Source organism: Amblyomma mixtum, chromosome 1 (genome assembly GCF_055824585.1).
Source record: "Amblyomma mixtum isolate Tamu chromosome 1, ASM5582458v1, whole genome shotgun sequence".
In the NCBI taxonomy this organism is placed as follows: Eukaryota; Metazoa; Arthropoda; class Arachnida; order Ixodida; family Ixodidae; genus Amblyomma; species Amblyomma mixtum.
In genome coordinates this window covers 82,870,577-82,892,046 of record NC_143012.1, presented here as the reverse complement: position 1 = coordinate 82,892,046, position 21,470 = coordinate 82,870,577, and the positions used below count along the sequence as shown (strand labels likewise).

The following is a 21,470-nucleotide window of genomic DNA, read 5'->3' as shown; positions in this document are numbered from 1 at the left end:
CTTAGTGTCATGCAGTTTAGTTCCTGAAATGTCAGTTCAGTATGGTGTCAGTTCCTGCGTTGCTGTTTGTCCTAGTTCTCTTTTTGGTTGTTTGGCCCGGTACGGGACACTTACTACCTGTGGCTCACTGCCAAATTTCGGATAGTCATTTTTGTGGACAAAGGCCGAATTTCACATGGCAATATACACAGCTGGGCCTAATGCTTATGGAAAAACATCTCCCACATGTCAGCAGAAAAACCTAATTGACTTCTTGCCATGGCAGTGACGCTGGAGCTGGTTGTAGCATGGTCTTGGTTTTGAAATCCACTGTAACGCTCATGCAATTTCGAGGCTTGGTTTTCGTAAAAAAAAAAAAGAGTGATGGTTAGAATTGGGTAAGTACGGTAGTCGTGAAAGCTCAGTGCCATCGTGGTACGGATCATTGTTTCCATCTGGTTTCAGTTTCCAGTTCTTCTCTGGCTTTCCTTTTCCAGTGGTGTGCAAATGCTTAAGAGCTTCCCAAGCACAAGGTTCAAAACTGTTTCTGCGCAACCTCTCAAGCAGGGATGACAGCATTCAGAAAAAAAATGGCTGCGAGAGCTAAAAAAACAAATGTAAAATCTTTTCTCACACCTAGAAGTGGTTACCGTATTTACATGCGTAATTTGCGCAATATTTTTCCAAAAATTAAGGCATCAAAAAGGGGGTGCATAAATTGCATGGATGTTTTGAACTTGCCCTAAAATATTCTACAAAAGTCTCAACGTGCAATGTATACGGTATATAGTCGTGTATAAGTTGACCCCGCAACTGATGACAAAGTTAACTGTAAAAATCTAATTATAATTTTGCGTGATGGCATGATTGAGTGTTCGCAGCTGAAAGCAATAAACATGGAACGATACAGTTTCAAAGCCAGCAGTCATCAGAGGCAAATCACAAGGCGATAAAATGGTTTCCTCGCATGCAACCCGACAGAGTAGTGGCAAACGGAACAGCCAACGGTTCGGTAGTTTCGGATTCTGGCACGACGCATGCTCCAGAGGTTACTGGAAGTTTGCTCTCACAGCTGTTCGTACGGGAAGCAACCGCTGGTGTGAGCAAGTCTTTGTAGACAGCACGCAATTGGCGTTTCTTTACTGAAAGCAATTTACAAACGATTTACACAGTAGAATTTTTTTTATACACTACTCACTCGCCTTTCGCCGCCGCACGTGGCGACGTGGGTGTGCCGGCACGTCAATCTTCCCAAATCTGCCCTGCAGGGGGCGTGAAATATGCGAGAGAAATTTTTTTTTTATAAATCCACATAATAAATCAAGGGTTTGCAAATTAAGCGCTGGTGCATATTACATAGTAAATATGGGATTTCCTCTGTTTGACAGGTGGAAAAGCGGCGGCACAATTGAAAACTTTTTTCTTCCTTTTATATCAAGTTTGTGCTCGTAATGCGCCATTCTGCTCGTCGTCTCTGTAAATAGGATTTCTGATAAATGGAACATATCCTGGTTCCTTGAGGTGCTGTTTAAAGAGACTCCAGTACAGTTTGCTTAAACGAAGTTGCAGCTTGCATTTTTCCGTATGGGTTGCGTGAAGGAGATTGTCAGTCATGTGTCGTTTATTGTGGCTTGTTGAAACGGAAACAAATGACCCGTATTTCTTGCCTTTCTTTCCAGCTTACCAATGTTCACGGCATTACGGAGGTTTTCTATTCTCATGACTATGATTGGGGAATACTTGGTGTTGAGGTAAGCATTGCTTGCATCTCAGTTTTTTTTTTTTTCTCTCTACATCAGAAGTTTCGGTATGTTACTGTCTTGCTTGATCTTCATTAGTTCGCTTTATGTTTTGGCTGCTGGAATGTTTTCTGCACTAATTTACATGAAGTGCTCAACCTGCATCTGGTAACTGAGTGGTCTAGCTCACATACAGTGCATTCATTTAGTTTTAAATGCGTGCTGGCAGTTAGTCTACCTGTCACGACTGGCCGATTCGGTATTATTCAGGGTTGGGCGCCATGAAAAAAAATGGGGTTTGGGTACCACAAGTTTGATGTGCCCGCACATTATGAAGTAGTAGGGTTGTGCGCAAGTTATAGCATGTGCTTAGCACACCGGTCTCAGGCCGACTGTGGAAGAAAATCAAAGATTGACTGTTTAAATTGTTGCGGCGCAAGTTAATCTTTCTGATGTGTCACCCGTCGCAACTGCTTTGCCAGAAATCTAGCCCAGTGTTTGCAAAAGCATTGTGCCATTTGCCTTCCTAAAGTTGAGCAGTACAGCCGGCAGGCGTGAGCGATTTGACGAGTGTTTTATAAGAAAACAAAGAAATTTGCTTGCTGGTGCCGAACGTTTCGTCCCTAATAGTACATCTATTCAGCAGCACAAGCTGAGCTGAGAATATGTTGTACAAGCAAAAATAAACGCTATTTGAAAACCAGGAGTTGTAGAATTGGAAGCCTGTACAAGTTATACGAGGAAGCATTCAGTGGGCACTCTGAGGGATGAATGAGCCCAAAAATTTCATTCACTGCTTGGGGCCAATCATTCAGTTTCGCACTTAATTAAGCCTTTTCTGCAACAGTAATTTCGTTACACGATCACACTGCATCTACCCAGTGTCTTCTTGAAGTTTCTCACAACTCTTGTGATCCTGAAAACACTGTTGTTTTCCTTCAAGAACAGAAGGGCCTAATGACATGTCCGCGGCTTGTGACTCTGAGCATCTTTTTGTTGAGCTGAGTCTGCAGGCTGTGACGACCTGTGTGGTTTATTGCTTCCTGTGAACGAGAAGGATAGTCTTTGATGAGTTGCTGGGCTTGTGGCGCAGTGCAACTGCTCCAATAGGCTGGTGGCAAAAATGTGACGGTTTCTGTGTTCTCTTTTTTTTTCAGGAAAAAGCCTTCGAAAGGTGTTGTGATCTCGGTGTTTGCCATGGTTGGAGGTGCAGTGATTGCTGCATGGTGAGTAGTTGCTTGCTTTCACAAAGCCTTTGCGCTTTCATTCTGACATTCTTGAGTGGACCCTGCATTTTCTGTCATTGTTTATTTATTTATTTATTTATACATACTGCAGCGCAATTCTATGCACTATGGCAGGAGTGGGAAAAACACAAAATGCAGAATACGCAACAAGGGTAACAAAATACAGCAAAATGTACAAAGTGAGCAATACAATAAAATTCAAATCACAAAAGAAATATCAAACAAGAAAGGAACTGTTAACGACAGAGTAGGAGTATTCAGCTATTATGCGTCTTCAATGGCGGTTACAAAACTTTGAAGTGGACATGAACGAATGGACCCAGGTAAAGAATTCCAAACTTCTATTGAACGGGGAAAAAAAACTGAATTTGAACAAATTAGTATGCACGAAATGACACCGAGGACAACTCCATAGAGTTTTTGTTCCTTGAAAAATTGAATTATTTGGCCCTTTGTGGCTCTATTGGTGTTCACGTATCAGCAGAAGATCTACTTATTGCTGAGAAAGTTGGAATTGGAGGTGGCAGATTTTCTCCCGGCAACTCAGTTCAAACAGTGATGGCACTGAGAGAATTATGGACTCTGTGATTGCTGGCCGCTAGTTGATGGCTGTGTTGCCTGGCCTCAGAGATCTGCAAACTAAGTAATGGGACGTCTTTGCAGTTTGCTCGTGAAAAGAGCCTGTAGTATTGATGTATGCATTTCATTTTGGGGTGGTTTCTAGCTTATAGAAGCTCTGTTTTCAGTAAAAGTAACTGCTTTGTCGTTAGAATTCGGCACGAAATGGTATAGATCAGCTCCAATTTGTCTTTAGTGTTCTTGTAAAAAAAAAAACAGTGGTTTAAATCAGCCCACAGTCCTTGACTGTAACAGCATGTTTTATAGCCCTGGGTGTTTCTTTGCCATGTGAAGTCGTTCTGTCATCTTATTTTGTGCTCTTGCGGGAAGTTGTGAATGTTATGTCTGACACATAAGCTCTAATTGTTTTTATTATGCATTCCTACTGAATGTCATAGGGCTTAGTGAGGTTAGGAGAACAGATGAGGCATATAAGTACTAAAGGGCGGGCACATACTGTGCTATCATGGATTAAGAGGAAGTGTGCTTGGGCAGGGCATGTAATGCGAAGGCAAGATAACCGCTGGTCCTTGAGGGTAACGGAGTGGATTCCAAGAGAAGGCAAGCGTAGCAGGGGACGGCACAAAGTTAGGTGGGCGGATGAGATTAAGAAATTTGCGGGGATACGATGACCGCGGCTGTGAAGGACAGGGTGGAGAGACATGGGAGAGGCCTTTGCCCTGCAATGGGCGTAGTTAAGCTGATGATGATGATGATACTAAATGCAAAAGCCTAAAAATTGCCACCGTTTTGAATACTGTTTAGGTTTTTTTGTTGTTGCTTCATCGTGGGTCATGGTCCATTAGATTGAAATCCAGTGGTCATTTACATTCAGGTCTCTTTATCAATGAGGCTAAGCATTAAAGAAGTGACTCGTGTTCATGGTCACTAAAGAAAATTATGACATCCATATTTGGACTTCAGCAAGGTAGAGCTTGCCATGCATGTCAGTGTTTACTATTATTGTTGATGTTAATAATTTACGGTTGCAGCAGCACTCCTTGTATTTGTTTGGCATTCCACTGGCCACTGGGCATGAAAAAAATCAAACTTCTATCTTTAACAGTATTCTTGCTACAAAAGAATAACTGGAAACCCTATAGCTGGGGACCGGAGTGTTGGTGCCTGTGTTCCATGCTGGCTTCCGTGGTCATTGACGTCAGAACTGAATCTCGACGAAAAGACAGCATTCTCAGACTCGCTGCTTCTTGGGTTGTCGATGAAATCAATCGCAGACAAAGAGGTGGAGATTTGCGATGTTTAAGGTGCGTGTCGTGCACGCGGAGGCTGCCAAGCGGCTTGGATGCTGTCGCATCTTTAGAGTGCATTCAAAAAAGCTGCCTTGTAGGAAAAAAAGAACTACTTCTGAAATGAAATTTTATTTGTCTAGTTACTAACCAAATGACGCATCATGCCCTCTAAGCAATGCGGAAGGCTCCGAAGTCGAGCGGCAAAGTCATCATTAGTGGGCATCGAGCGCGGTACCGCATCTTCGCAGCGCGTTAATAGAAAATGCCACTTCTCAGGTAAAAAAAAAACTACATCTGAAATGAAACTTCGGTCCCTTGGCTACAAGCCAGACGCGCAGCGTGCTCGTAAGTAATGCGGAAGGTTCCGAAATGGGTGCACAAAGTCATCGTTAGCGGGCTAACGATGCTGATTGGGCGCAGTAAGGAAAGAGTTAAACATCACACTACTTGAATGGGTGACAGGCTTTCTTGCCAAAGCAGCCCCTGCTTGGGATTCATGGATGATTGTCAGTGCATGAAGTGTAGCTAGTTTCCGTGGCTGCTTGGAATTCTTGGATGAGTTTGCCTTCAAAAGTGGACCGCATTTTGTGTGCTGTGCTTTCCCCCGTGCAGCAGAGACCTGACCTTCGACTTCAGTGGCTACACGCTAGTCCTGCTCAACGATTTCTTCACCGCAGCCAATATCATTTGTGTTCGCAAGGTGGTCGATGCCAAGGTAGGTATCCTGGACAGTTGGCATACGGGTTTTATTTCTGTGTGTGATTGTGGCATGTAGCATGCATAACAGTCCGTGTGCCCGGAAACCGGCGTGGTCGTTGGGGCCCCAGATCAAGTTTTTAGCCCCTTTGTCTCGGTGCGTTCTCAAGAGGGACTTTGATTGAATAATCAGTCAATCGGCTGCTGATCCCAAGGTCGCGGGTTCAAGCTTTGCCGCGGTGGCCATATTTCACTGAAGGCCTCCTCACGTTAGAAATGAAAAAACAAAAACTAAAACCAAAGGGATGGTGTTATAGAAGCAAACTAGATGGCGCGACTTGTCCAGGAGCACTGCCTTTAATTTTTGCGGCAGGTTCAAAGTGTCGGTCATATATGAGCAGCGGCGTATAGCACAGTAAGGAAAGAGTTAATCCGGAACCCTTCACAACAACATCCTGCATGCCCATGTGTCATGGACGATTGTCAGTGCATGAAGTTGAGCTAATTTCCATGGCTGCTTGGAATTCATGGATAAGTTCACCTTCACAAATGGACCGCATTTTGTGTGCTGTGCTTTCGCCTGTTACAATTACATCTGGGATTGGTACATTGATGTATCGATTGATATGCTATGAATGTCCACCCATTTATGCGTCTAGTTACATCTGCATTGACAACAGCTGGGAGCATATTTAGCACTCATTATTTCTATCAGGTAGTTTTGTTTTCCAAATGCCCACCAAAATACAAGGCTGATATGTGGGACCTATTGTAAATAAGAGAGTGGATCAGGCAGTTCTGAGTACATTACTTTTGTGAGCGATTTTTGCATCTTCTGACTCCTTTTTTTATACGCTTCCCTCCCAGGATCTCAGCAATTACGAGCTCCTCTTCTACAATGCCTTGCTGATGATGGTTCCTCTCAGCTTTCTATCCTGGCTTTTGGGCGACTTGGCAATGGTGAGTCTGATACTAGTATCTTCATACTATTGTTATCTGTACTGCTCTCTGCATATGGTTAGAAGTGAGCTGAAACTACGGAACTTTGTCTTGCGCTTGTGAGTAAGCTGGCGGAAGGGTCTCAATCTGTGTAAACGCGGCTCTTTTTTGAGCTTGCAAATGCTCCGAATTGGTTCATACTTCAGAACGATGCCCATTTCCTTTCGTGTGCATATCCTGGAGAATTAGACAACAGAATGATGCTGTTTATAAGCATGAAGGACTTGCACGTCTTGGAGGTAGCAGCTGCTAATTGACATAAATTCGCGATATGATTCGTGACATAAAATGATATGGCCACTGCAAAGTGGCGGAGTGAGAGGTGAAATGAATATATGGTTCTGGTACACATTCTCGTAAGTGACCTCGTAGGAACTGCATTAGTCTTTTCCCACTGACTGTTTGGCTGGTTCTTTTGACCTGCTTGGATGCTTTAACATAGTGCAATTAAGTCCAGCAGTGAGCAGGTCTTACCGGTTTTAAGGTGGTCATGTCTATCAGCTGAAGTGCTTTAGGGTTTGTAGCAGCCTGAAGCAATCTGAAAAGTGTCATTAGGGTAGTTGAGATTACAAATTTAATGGGAATTGTCAGCTTAGGTTAGTTGCGCAGTGGAGGCTAACAAAGAGGATTCAGCTTATGTTGAGGACAACGCAGCGAGCTATGGAAAGAAAACTGATCGGTGTGACGTTAAGAGATCGGAAGAGGGCCGCTTGGGTGGGGGACAAACGCGGGTTAATGACATCCTAGTTGAAATCAAGAGGAAGAAGTGGGCTTGGGCAGGGCATGTAATGCGAAGGCAAGATAACCGCTGGTCCTTCAGGGTAACGGAGTGGATTCCAAGAGAAGGCAAGCGTAGCAGGGAGCGGCAGAAAGTTAGGTGGGTGGATGAGATTAAGAAATTTACGGGAATACGAAGGGGGGGGCAACCAGCGAAGGACAGGGTTAACTGGAGAGACATGGGAGAGGCCTTTACCCTGCAGTGGGTGTAGTCAGGCTGATCATGATGATGAATGATGATGATGGATGTAAAGTGGGCTGATGATGGTTGTGAACAAGCTGCATCCATTCGAAGCTTGTTCCTCGTGCACCCCCTTTTCATCAAGCACAGTATGCGTTGTGCGGCGGTGTGCCGCTGAGTGGCAGGCTTCTGCCGACCTGCGTCTCCGATGCCTCTCTCTGTCTGTCTGTGGTGCAGGCCCTGGAGTTCCAGCGGTGGACGGAGCCCGGTTTCCTGAGTGCCTTCCTCTGTTCCTGTCTCATGGGCTTCATGATAATGCATGCCACGGTGCTGTGCACGGCGTTCAACTCGGCGCTCACCACCACCATTGTTGGCTGCCTGAAGGTGGGTGGCGACATGCTCAGGGTGGCCTGCCTTTTTGTTTGGGAAGGGTTGTGTCTGTACGTTCGAAGCAGCCTTATGCGTGAAAAGCGTGTGCTCAAGAGTAAAGTGTACGACAGTTGTCTCTTGCGAGTACTGGAGTGCAAACTTTGGAAATGATGGAAAAGCTTGAGATCAACTTGAGAACAAGAGAGCTAACTGTGAGGAGGATCAAATGTGAATTCACGATATCCTAACTGAAGTCAAGAAGAAAATTGGCATGGGCAGAGGACGTAATGAAAAGGCAAGATAACCGGTGGTCATTAAGGGTAATGGACTGGATTCCAAGAGAAGGCAAGCATAGCTGGAGAGCGTCAGGTGTGTGGCTGAGATTAGGATTAAGGTGGCCACAGCTGGTAGAGGACAGGGTCAGTTGGAGAGACATGGGAGAGGCCTCTGTCTTGCAGTGGACGTATTCAGGCTGATGATGATGGTTTGTGTGAAATGCGTGAATTGTGGAAGCAGGTTGCAGGGATTCTTGTCAAGAGCATAAAAGACACGAGAACACGGGAAAGAGCAGATGATACGATGCCCAGGCAGAGCAGTGCACAGTTCAAATTATCCACTGCAGGATCTATTCTGACTAGACCTGTACGAATGTGTGCGATCATTTCAAATATTAAAGTGTCCAGTATTCGATTCAGTATGAATGGTATTCGAAATCTTGAAGTATTTGTCTCAAGTGAAATAACGTTTCGGGGACATTTGTTTTGCGTGGTTTTGGTCCGGCGTACAACCTCTGGGATTGTATTGCTGTGTATACGCAGCCATAGCCCCAACTCTGTGGACACCTGCTAGGCGTACGCGCCTTATGCCAGTACGGCCGTGCTTATGCCGGGCTTAGTACTTGGCTTTATCAGGGTTGAAACACTTGGGAAATGGTTCTTTGAATCCTCATTGTGAAGATGAAAAATACTTTGCACCATGGTGCTCTGAGGCCAAATACTGCCCTTGTGCCATAAAAATTCATAATTATCATCAATTCTGGTGCAAATTAACTAGCTGCCTTGCATACGGGAAGCTCAGTGCAGCAAGCGTGAACCGTTTTTGTAGTTTCAATTACCACAGGCACTATTGCTGAGAAAGAAAGAAACGAGCTATTGATGCAATGGCTACGTGAGGTTGGGTGGTTTCTGCTAAGGGCATGTGTTTTACAGCTTGCCTGTGGGCTGGATCGTCAGCTAGTGCATTGCGTAGATATAACTGTGAAACCTCGTTTATGTGCATTGTAAAAATGTAAAGAAAAAGGCCATTATCATTTTTTCGAAGCCATTTTTTGGTTGCTTCGCCTGCGTGCACGTAAGCAATGCGCAGAAGCCTCCATAGCGGCTGACTGTCACAGTGTGCTTGCTTTTCATGCTATATTCCCCAGACCCACCCCGCTTGTGTGTAAACTGCGGTTCTCAAATGCTTCAGCACTTACTAGTGCGTAGGCTTCACAAAAAAGCGTGTGCATTTCTCCTTTTCATGCAGCATCCCCATAGGAATGGCCGCTCATAGGTTAGCACATGTGTGTGTGTGGTGCGTGTGTGCGCGCACGCATGCACTTCGCACCTAAGCACTGCAGAGAAGCCACAGTGGTGGGTGGCTGCCTCTGCATTCCAGTTCATTCGCGTGCCCCTTATTCGGCCCACTCATATGCTTGCACATGTATGGTTGGTCGTTAAAACATTTTATGCAGCTATAATCTGTGGAAGTTTTAAAAGCAAGAGCCGCAAAATTGTACTTTCAACATAAAACTGGGCGGAAAATAGTGGTACTGCATGGGGCATTTTGAATGCCCGCGATTTTGAGTTTAGGAACCGGAAACGTATCTGCGAAGTTTTACTGTAATTTCACAACATGCTTTATTCATTAGGCATACTACAGATAATTAGGTGTTTACAAAGGGTGGCCAAGTGGCTTTGTTTTTTTTTATTAGTGTTTTAATTTAGTGTCGTTATACATTTTTTTCTGTTCTAGAACATAATGACCACATATGTTGGAATGTACGTTGGTGGTGACTACATCTTCAACCTCGCCAACTTTGTGGGCCTTAATATCAGGTGAGTGGTAAAAAAAGAAAGGGGGGGCTTTCTTTTTTTCCTGAGAAATTCAGAAGTGTTTAAATCATTATACCATAGTGACTTGAGGGCAAAATGAGGCAGTGCACACAATACTCATTGTTATTTGTTTCTTAAGAATACATAATTTTTCTTTCTTTGTGTAATCTCTTGTCTTCATCCAGTCTGACTGCATTCAAAAGGCTCAGTAAATGTCCATGCATTTCTCTAGAGAAAGAAGCTTTTACTGCCAAACTTTGTACAGTTTGAACAAATTCCAAGAGGGTAGATCAGAGATAACGGAGCAGTTACCATATTTGTGCAAACATGATGCAGGCTTTTCTCCTAAAATCATCACAAGCAATCAAAAACAATCACAAGCAATCTTTCCTGGAACTCACATATAGGCAACATATGCTCCTCTGCATTTAAAAAGCTATGTTTTCTGAGGCATAAACTAAGAAATTCACCTTCTCACGTAAAACTGCTGACATATAACGCTTACATCAGGCCAAAGCTTGAGTATGCTTCGGTTGTTTGGGACCCATTTACTAAACTTAACATACAGTAATCCCTCGTTATAACGAAGTCAGCGGGACGGCGAAAAAATTCGTTATAAGCGATAATTCGATATAAGCGACCGCTCAAAAAAAGCTAGAACAGTCGAGATTTAATTGCGCCACAACTGTGAGGAAGCTGGCGGATGACCTTGAGCCGTTGCCTAGCAACCGCTGCAGCTGGCGGACGCCGCGCGGCGTCCGCCAGCTGTGGCGGTTGCTAGGCAACGGCTCAAGGTCGGTCTCTGTGCCCCCTCGGAGCACTGTCACAGCGAAATCGCAAGTTCGTGGCCAATGTAGCTTTCGCTACAAAATTTTCTCGTAGCACATTTGTTCTACCAGCAACTTAGTTTTGGTCAGCGATCCTCAAAGATGATACAGTTTTCAAATTGCTTATACCAGAGTTTATTATCTATATCAAGAACAAGCTTTAGCTGATTTTTGTGATCCAGACGGGATCCAGGCTGATCGACAGGCCGGCCGGTCTCGACGCGCGCGAGCAAGCGCGTCGAGACCGGCCCCGGCTCAAAGGAGCGCGTCCTACGTCATCATGACGCTGCCGCTCTCCGCGCTCGCGTTGGCTCCCGCTTCCCGTCATCGCGTTTGCCGCGGGCGGCCCGTCGTTGACGTCTAGCAGGTTGGACGCGCTGCGATCGGACGCTGTGGCGCCGTTCGCAACCTCGCGCCGCGTTGCATCGCGCTCGCTTTTCGCACGTGTTCCCGCCGTAACAACAAAATTCAGTGACCCTAACGCGCATTTAGACTGTTTGTCTAGTCGAATGGCGCGAATCGTGCATGACCGGCCACTTTTCCGCATTCAAGACACCGCGGTTTTCTGGCATCGCAAAGCGCGAGGAAAACTTTATTGAAGCGAAAAGCTTCACTAGGCTCGTCAACACCGCGCTTCGCGTGGGCGCCGCCGCGGCGCGCCCTTCCCCCTCCTCGCCACCGGTTTACCCTTCGCCGTTGCTAGCGGTTCTTATCGCGTTATCGCAAGGCGTTGTGATAACGCCCGAGCGGCGGCGGCGGACATAAAAGAGGCCGGGCGCCGCGGCGCGCTCCATCGCCACTTCTCCTCCTCACCACCGGTTTACCCCTTGCCGCTGCTGCGCGGGCTCGCCGCGGTCCCAAGAGAAGGTTCTTTCGCAAGGCGTTGCGAGAACGCACGTGTGAGCGGCGGCGGCGGCTGTAGAAGAGACGCAGACATTCGCCATGGAAGGAAGAAAAGAAGACCCAGAAGTGGTAGCGAGGGAGTTGGCTCAAAATCTACACCGCTACCGTGGTGCTCCCAGTGCCTTGTGCGCGAACTGCGACAGCCATGACGTCAAACAAAGCATAAATGCAGCTTTTCGCTTGTATATCCAGGCTTAACCGGAGCTAAGCCACTGCCAATTTTTTTCGTGTGGATTCTGTCACGGGGAACACCAGGAATGCGCTTCCGACCGAGATTAACGGTTCGGGCGCGCTGCACCATGGAATTTGGCCCCGCTGAGCAGGGGACACTCGACACTCTCTTGGTGCCGGTTACTAGGCAGGTCATCGATCGTGGGTTTGGTACTTTTGTGGCCTGTTCTATGCCTGCATGAGTTTAATTCGTCGGCGGTATTAATTTCGCACTGCATGCGCAAAGGGTCGCCGCCACGGCGGCGATGCCTACGCTCGGTGGCGGCGATGCCTCCCGCTCGCCACTTCGCTCTAAGCGGGTCAAGCTCTTCGTGCGCTTCGAGTAATGCGGCTTAAAATGCATGCGTTTGGGTCGGGACCGGAAGAAATTTCGAATAAAGCGATATTTCGAGTAAAGCGATTTCGTTATAACGAGGGATTACTGTATATAAATTAGAAAGGGTTCAAAGAAAAGCTGTTAGGTTTATCTATTCCAAATACCGACTCCCCCACGGACCTCATGGCAGCTAACAATATTGAAACACTTGAAACGCGAAGAGGAAAATATCGCCTTGAGTTTCTTTATTCTTTACTTAACCATAAGTTTGCTTTGGATCCTTCACAGTACATATCCCCTTTAGCCACACGTTATACCCGACATCATCACATTCACTCATTGACACCGTATTTTGCGAAAACTGACTGTTTTAAATATATTCGTTTTTTCCGCGGACAATATCCGATTGGAACCATGTTATGGCATCGTAATAGTTTCGCAAAATTTGTCTGCTCATTTTTATGTATATTTCTTTTCATTGTGTTCTGTATCTTTTGAGTTTTAACAATATATGCCTGTCCTGCTTGGACCCTGAAAAGGGTCTGCAGTATGTACTAAATAAATAAATAAATAAAAAATCTTATTTTAAATGCACTTGAAATTCATAATGAAGATATAGTGAGTGTTGTTTTCGTTTTCCTGCTCTTTGCAGTAGCTACAGCAGCCTTAATTACCAGAGTCATGATCTGCGAGGAGAGCCCAACTTTTTGACATTCTTGAATGCCCTAATCCACAGAAATAGATTTGCAGATAATTTTTTAACTGACCACTGCGGTATCCGTTGGATTGTTGTTGGCCAGTGCACTAACCCACGCCAGCTGTCACTGCATGAGAACGGCGGGGAGTCTCTAGAAACCACTGCTGACTACTGCCAAATTGATAATCATGCTTTCAACTTACAGAATGCTTCTTTGTGCACTTAGAGAAGACAGACCACACTGTGTGGTGTGCATTAGTTTGCCAGGCTGTTCATGCAAATGCAAGTTCATATGGCGATCAGACGATGCTTTCTGCAAACACAGGTCTAATTCATTGAAAAATTGAAATGGTTCTTCGAGATGATTTGGCATGTCTGGGTCATACCAGTGAAGGTGAAGGTTGCGCAAACACGGGACGAACCACAACAAAGAGGCACAGAGACACACACAGGCGCCTGTGTGTGTGTGTCTGTCTCTTCTTCGTGGTTTGTCCCGTGTTTGCGCAACCTTCACAGCAGCATGTACCAACTAGGCCCAACCGAAGTTTCATTGGGTCATACCAGATTAGTAAGTTGCAATTCTCTTCCAAGAAATGCTGTATGTGCAGTGTTCTTGAATTTCCACGGAAGTTGATGCCCGAAGGTGTGATCTTCATTAACCTTTCCTGAGGCATGAAATTTGATGCTTGGAATGCATAGAAATAGCAAAATTACACTCAGCATGGCTCTAGAAATCGAATGGCGTCACTTTCAAGCCATTTTCATCACTGGTTTGGTAGAAAAAAGCAGTATATGTTTGCACTACTTGCGTAGTAATGAGAACACAAAGGTGGTATGTATTCGTACCAGTAGCTTTCTTTCGATGTACAGTGAAATTCACTTACAACGGTATTGAGAATAACCAGAAAATCTTATCATTTTAGCCAATTATTATTGTACCTGGACCAGCAAAAAAAAGCAAAAAGAACGCACCGACATATTCCTACATGCATACATTGTAGCCGCCACTACTGGTGCTGCTTTTGAGCACAAAATGTTGTAGTAGCACGTGGTATGGCGTTCCAGACGCGAAAGCACCAGAGATGCGCCAACGACACTTGATCACGACGCGTTGTCTCAACTGTGGTCGCTCGTTTCGATCGTTGATGTTCCTGTCATGTCAGTTCATGCTTTATGGTCGTGAAACTTTTCTGCCAAATTTTGTCACTCAGCACAAGCTAAGAGATAGTTGGCTTAGTGAGTTCATTATATCAAGGTCAACCGCCACTGCGCATTGGTTACATGGTCTAAAATACACACACTTCAATCAGGGCGGTGTTCGGGAATTAAAAAACTTCATTATATCCAGGAATTTGCTATATGGAGGTTCGTTACATCCGGGTTTTACTGTACATAGCTGCACCATTTTCCGTTTGCTAGCTCTGGAAGCACACCAGATAAGTGCACATGTGCATCACTGTCGTGCAAAGGGTTAAAGAAGTGTGATTTTCTTCTTTCAGCTGATATTTGAGTGCAAACTGGTGTTTGAGGAACATTTGGGCATTTGTTTTTGATTTGTCTCTCACCGTTCCCTTCTTTTTGTACTCCTTTCAGCGTTGCCGGGAGCTTGCTGTATTCCTATCTCACATTTGTTCACAAGCAGAGCCAGCAACAAATCCCCACGACGCAACCAAAGTGAGTCTTTCTGCGAAACTTCCCCATCATATTTCTTCCACTTCACACACCTTGCTTGCTCTGCTTGAATGCCTGTCTATACCAGTGGCTTCTGGTTAGGGTCTCTGTGAAAGCATGCTTCTGGCAATAGCTTATTAAGCAAAAGCTATGCTTTCCCCTGAGCATAGCTGCTTCATGGGTGATGTTAAATCTTCGAAGAATAACTGGAGACTGCCTTTGCTTGAAAGTCGCACACCGCGATGGCTTTCGCCATTCTTGTGCATGTCAGTATTCCTGCAGGGTCGTTTTGTGGCTAATCCTATGCAGTCAAGCCTCGGTATAACGAACATCGATATTACAAATTATTGGCTGCATTGAACTGTTCCCAAATGTTTTTAACAAACACGTGCACTTCTTAATTTATATATTGAGCAGATATGCCATAAAATGCATGCATCAAACTGCCAAGCACCAAGCTGTGCCCGTTCGGATGGCAGGTGGCAGACTTTCTTCACTACGCTAGTGACTGGTGGTGTGGCAAGCATTTGGAGCCGCCACGGTGGCTCAGTGGTTACGGCGCTCGGCTGCCGACCCAAAAGACATGGGTTCGATCCCGGCCGTGGCAGTCGAATTTCGGTGGAGGCGAAATTCTAGAGGGCCGTGTACTGTGCGATGTCAGTGCACGTTAAAGAACCCCAGGTGGTCGAAATTTCCGGAGCCCTCCACTAGGCGTCCCTCATAGCTTGAGTCGCTTAGGGATGTTAAACCCCCGTAAATCAAACCAACTAAACCAAAGCAAGCCTTTGTGCCATCGTTTGCGTTTTATCTCAAACTTGCCAGCAGCGCTGCAGAAGCTCAGCTGCGTAAACAGTTGGTAGCCAGATGGCTTGCACTCGTTGGCGCCTCTCGCACCCATTGATAGCGCCCCTGTATCAGCGGCATGGTCGGTTGTAGCCTTCCATTAGCCATCCTATGCTTACATTGGCTGTTACAGAAGGGGTGAAAACAGCGTTAGCTTTTGTTCTGCTGTTCCGTTTTTCGCGTGGCACAGCTGTTATGGGGAGAAATCACCTTAGCTGGCATTCAACCCGCTGCTTGTGCTGCTGATGCTATGCAGGGAAGCCAGCCTAACTGGCGTCTGGTGCTTGGGTTTTCGCAGCCTTCAGAATTGCCATGAGTTGCTTCAAAATGGCGCTAAAGTTTTGGAAAAGGTCTCTCCCAATTGCCGTCCTTTCACTGACTATAAATTGCGCTTCTCCCGCACGGGTTTTTGGAAATTTTTTATTACAAATTTCAGTTGTATCAAACTATGTTTCAATTTTTTAACCTGTTTGCTATAATGGGGTTTAGCTGTATATCCATTTGTTTTATCATTCCACACTCTGATATACCTTGTCTTTCTCTTATTACTTTACCACTTTATTTGTTCCTTCATTTAACAGCATCATTATTTAACCATTGCTTCAGATCCCTTCGGTACAGTTCTCTTCATGGCGTTAAAGGGCAGCTCTGGAGGATTTTTGAACATTTGGGGTTGATAATTGCACAGTATTTCTCGGACCTCACTCTGCTAGTTGCAGTGGTAGCTTTGCTTTTTGAAAGTATGAGAAAAACAATTATGAAACAGCAAAAAACAGGAAACTGAAACAAAACCTGTATTTAAGCAACACTTGATGTCGTGAATGACATTAGAAATGGTATTGAAGAAGGTCTCGTGTGTGCGTTCAGTGGCCAAACTGGAGACTGTAAGGGATTACTACATTTATCATATGTCTGAAATTACCAAAAACATGCTCAAAATTTAGTCGTTCAGCAAATGCAGAGCGAACATGAAATAACGGCTAGTTCATTGACATGCAAACTTCAAGGTTGTCCGTAGAAATCATCTCAGTTGTGACCATGGCTGAGATAAAGCAACGCTGTTCTCTCTGCGCGCTGCTGTGCGTCAGATCGGCAGGTGTTGAGGGGCTTGCATTGCAGTGCATCGCCGCAGAATTGGCTTGTTACATTGTTTGCGGTGTGACGTGCAGTGGCCTCGTACATTTTGGTACCAGGGACATGAGGTGGTGTACAGACAGCTTCAGCACAGACTTGGCAAAAGCGTGAATTGCAAGCAGGTTTTTTTGCAACAGATTGATTTGTTTGAGGTTCATGGATTTTTTAGGAATGTGCAAATGTGTCTTTATTCCCTCGTGCGCTGTCCTGAAAATCGAAGTGGGCTCACCGTATTGTTACTTGCTTTTTTTTTCCTGGTTTAGACCATGGTGTCAAGTTGCATTGCCTTTATTCTAATTTGTCATGCTTTTTTTTCTCCTTGTTCTGCGATGTTTTTTAGGTTTACAATTAACTTACAGCTCTCTAGTGTGAGCTGGTTTGTCTCTGAGATTTGTTATGATCCCATGCATGAAATGTTCTTGACACTATGCATGTTGTGCACGCCTACTCCTGCTTTAGGCCTGGCACTCAGGCTGGCAGTGTTCTTCTAAATAACTAAATAAAATAATCGCTTTATGGACGCGGTTTTGTGCCGTGCGTCTCTTTCTATATCAATCCCTCCTCTCGCCTATCTGCACATGATAGTGATTGTGACTCAGTTCAATTTTGTGTCAATTCATTCAATTCAGTCAATTTTGTGTCATCCTGTCACGTCATCTCACACGCCAGCAGCCCGGGCTCAGTTCCTACCTAGACCCCAGTTTTTTTCTGCTTATTTTTAGTCTAAGGTCTCGTGACTTACATGCCTCATGACGTCTTATGACTGATGACATCACAGGGGACCAACTTGCGGCGACACATTTTGCGGACACTACCGGTGTCAACATAGTCATCTAATGCTTTTGCATTGAAATGCAAACAGCAAAACAAGATCATAATTCAGGGAGACAACACTTGAGCAGTTTAGGTGGAGTGAGACGTAGCTTTGTAAAAAAAAAATTATCTTTAGACTTTGCAGCCTTCTTATATGTAAAGCATTTCTTTTGGTTTCAGAAAATATATTACGCTTGGGTATGCGAGACCTCAGAAATACTTTTATGGTCCTTTTTTGTCATCCCGTTTTGTGGAAAAGTGGAAGCTTTTAGAGTCTTTATTGGCATTTTTGTCAGAACAGCATTTTTGGCAGGTTCATGAACTATCAAGCCTGGAAAAACAAAATTTTTCCACAATTTTTGCCTTGAGTGCTTTTACATGACTAGAAAAGTCAGTTTGTATGTTTATTTTTTTAAGATAAGAATTTATTGGGTACATAGTGGCTACATAAATTCAGTATACAGGCGAGGGTCCCAAAGTCAAGCGACTGTCACGGGACCCCCTTATTACTAAAAAGAAACATTCATGGCTGGCAATTTTATTATACCGAGGAAAAAAAAATAATAGCTGTATTTTTTGATCAAAGTGCTTAAGTTTAGTGCCAGTTGCGTGGAATAGGATTCTAAGAAAAAGGCAAGTTAGTGAAAAAGAACAAAACTACACAATAAAATACTGGACAAAATGTTAATCTAGTTTTAAGCTCTAATACAAGCTGCATCCATTTAGAAGATTGCTATCAAGTTTAATAGCCGTAGCTTTCATTACAACTAATGTGCAGCCAATTTTCGGAAAAACCCATTTCAATGTCTCTCCCTACATTAATTTCACTCCAAAGTGCAAAGGCCATTTGTTGGAAGTGTTCGCTAATATTTTTGTGTTTATTTTTAAATTTTAGTTGTCCTGTTCACATTTCGTTTGATGCCGATGGTATCTGGTGCAGTGCACATTGAGAATAAGAGCACGTAATTGTTTTACCCCCTCCCCCACGTTCTCTCTGCTTTTTGTAAAGCATCAGCATGAAAAATGCATGCAAAACCGAGAGTCTAGTCATCACAGTACTTCTCAGGCATTGATTTGGTAGCAATGTATACTGCCGAGCATCACAAATTTACTTCAGTGAATTGACTTCCCATTTCAGAAGTCATCAGAGTAGAAGATGAGAGCTTGCTGGTGTCTAGTACCTTTTTTTTATAGTAAATTTTCTTCTGGGATCAAAGATTGTAAGGACTCGCAACAGCAGCACTCTCTACTCGAGTCGAGTGTGCCTGCAGTAGACAAGGTATTGTCTCGATGTTCTGTAGATGTCTCGTGCGTCAGGCGGCCTCTTTGGAAGTTGGAACGTTACATGTGTCTATTTTTTTATTTTATTTCAGGTGACTCCTTGGAAACAAAGCTGAGGAACAGTCCTAGTTTGTTGGGTTCCTGTAGCTGGCACTGTTATGTGCACTTTCCAAGATCAAAGAACCTTGTTTGAACAGTTGTGAGGTGTCAGCAGGTTCCGTAGTATGGCATTTTTTTTTCCTTTCTTGTTATTCAAGATATAAACTCAATCATGTGTCATTCGGGCACTTAGGTGAGCCCACTTTTTTTGGTTGTATGCTTGCCTTATGTTAAACTGATTGCTGGAGGATGTTGTTTTGCAGTCTGCCCTTTTGCATGTCTGCACTGTTGTTGACAAAAGTAAAGATCATGAAACCAAGTCTGCTGTCCTTGTGCTTTATTAATGTGTAAGACGTGAGTTCGATCCCGGCCGCGGCGGTCTAATTTTAATGGAGGTGAAATTCTAGAGGCCCGTGTACTGTGCGATGTCAGTGCACGTTAAAGAACCCCGGGTGATCGAAATTTCCGGAGCCCTTCACTACGGCGACCCTCATAGCCTGAGTCGCTTTGGGACGTTAAACCCCAATAAACCAATAAACCAAACCAGATGAATGAGTGGGTTGTTCAAGTGTCCTTTTAATTTTTTTTTGTTTTAATATGCTATACTCCCATTCGGGGCCTGTAACAGGAGTATGTAACGTAAAAATACCATACAAGGGGATATTCTACACACTTAAGCACGTAACAATAAAACCTAAACATGTCTGAAACCTACAATATACAGTCGAGCCCACTTACTGCAAACCTGATGGTTTGCAGATTGTGTTCGTTGTGTCCGAAATTCATTATAAGTTAACTGTTTCGAAAGTCTGCAGACCCTACCACGATGCCTTCGAAGCCCTTTAGCACAGTCATATATTTATTTCAGAGACCCTTACTGCCAAAAAGCTGTGTTAGGGACTCAACAGCCGCATGTGGCTGAACTGTCCATCTGAACTGCTGATAGGTCGGCCTTGTCATCATCGGATTCCTGACATGTGGAAAGTGTTCATATATCTCTTGCTCCTAAAGGTAAAGGACTGATGGGAACACCTTTTAATAGAGTACTAGATCCTTGTACCAAATTTTACTCTTTTTCCAGAATTGTTACGTTCCTTCCTGCCAAAGTGCAGCACGCACCTTATGCAGGAGTGGATTGGCTCCTCTTTCGGAACTTTTAGAGAAAAAAAAAATGCAGTGGGGAGGGGAATCAAACCGCCGACTTTTCAGCCTCGAGCTAGGCGTGCTACCTCTTCACTACAGCTGGGACAAACACCCATACTTTTGGATACGTTTCCTTCAATCTGTGCCTGGCGGCTTTTTCATGCATACGTTTTGCAAATATGAGTGGTCCAACTGGCCAGTAATTCATAGATAGCTTCTGCCTTAGCCTGCGCAGTTCAATAAATGAAATAATCCAGACAGTAGCTTCGCACAGCAGAAAAATTTTACTTGGAATTAACCTCTACTTACAGAATTTTGAATGCTTGCTCTTCGTGAACAGAGGCCATTGGCTTCATCCTATTACATAATTCATTGTGTTAAAATGTTAGTGCACCTTTACATACCGTATTTTCCGGTGTATAAGACGCACAAGCCATATATGCAGGCTGTCATTGAAAAAGTTGGTATATAAGACGCACCCCAATTTACCCAGCTAGGCTAGTGAGGCTTAATTAAACAAGCTTGCGCAACCATCGCGAATTTCACCATGCCTGTGAGAAATTCTTAAGCAACTCTAAGTGATTGAAAAAGGCAACACTCACGCCATACCCGCCCACGTTTTAGAAAAAGAACGAAAGAGCTCTCCCATATGTCTATAACAACATTTTATTTCTATTTAAAACCTTCGAAGTCTTCATCTTCGGATGTGCTATCAAAAAGTTTGCCCATTTCTGGAGGCAACGCGGCTGACACATTCTCTTCTCACTACGTAAACGGAGCAAAGAAAGTTGCAGACAGTGGCCAAAAAAGAAAGCAGGCTTGTCTTGGCTTGTCCTGACAATGGCGAGAAGCGCAATTGTCGCCATCTCTTCGCATTTCACATTACTTTTGCTTGGGGCCTCTGAAACGGTGGCGTGTTTGTGATCCCGGAAGTCGTCATCCCTGCTGTTTCATGATTTTCACTTTAAAAAAGTGGCGCATGGCGGTCCCCGTACTGAAGCATTAACCGTCTTACAACCGTCATTGGTAGTGATATTTTTTCAGTGAAAAGAACTGGAACAAGAGCCTGAGTAATTTCTTAACTCGCAAAAATAAAACACGAAAAATTGGCGTATAAGACGCACCCTTGTATAGGACGCATCAGCAAGATTTTTGAAAAAAAGCCGCGTCTTATACACCGGAAAATACGGTATGCTCACATCATGCATTCACATTGTACTAGCACTGAAATGGGATTTTAGATATGTTTTGGGGCAAATTGCGAAGATTTGCAGAGAGAGAGAGAGGAATTTTAATGAGGAAAAGGTGGAGAGGTCGGCCGGTGGTGACATGGCCCTGGCCTGCTACTCCACACAGGGGAAAGGGAGGAAAAGGAAAGGGCGAACGAAGGTTGATGATGGCATAATACAATGTTTTTCACGGGTGATGTCGACACACAAACACTGGCTGGCACTCGCATCGCGGTGAGTAGATTAGTGGAAATGTTTTCTTTGAGCTCTAGGATCAGTTATTTCTTCAAATCACTTTTTCATGGAAGCTCACTGAATGGTACATCCGATGGTCA

General features: G+C 44.4%; 1 protein-coding gene across 4 annotated transcripts in view; it reads left to right on the top strand.

Moving 5' to 3' along the window:
• The window catches only part of frc (UDP-sugar transporter UST74c fringe connection), a 28,076-nt gene extending 8,994 nt beyond the window's left edge, over positions 1–19,082 (top strand). For 2 of the 4 annotated variants that reach the window (XR_016284429.1, XR_016284422.1), the window contains 9 exons: positions 1,659–1,730; positions 2,876–2,944; positions 5,446–5,548; positions 6,397–6,489; positions 7,724–7,870; positions 9,869–9,951; positions 14,516–14,596; positions 18,522–18,662; positions 18,757–19,082. Coding sequence is in view for 2 of the 4 variants with exons in the window: in XM_089553486.1 (XP_089409612.1) it covers positions 1,659–1,730; positions 2,876–2,944; positions 5,446–5,548; positions 6,397–6,489; positions 7,724–7,870; positions 9,869–9,951; positions 14,516–14,596; positions 18,757–18,760 (652 nt within the window). In the remaining 2 variants the exon portion in view is untranslated. Of the gene's footprint in view, positions 1–1,658; positions 1,731–2,875; positions 2,945–5,445; positions 5,549–6,396; positions 6,490–7,723; positions 7,871–9,868; positions 9,952–14,515; positions 14,601–18,521; positions 18,663–18,756 lie in introns of those variants that run through there. The other 2 variants (XM_089553486.1, XM_089553494.1) reach the window with 2 other exon arrangements.
• Positions 19,083–21,470: the final 2,388 nt, after the last annotated feature.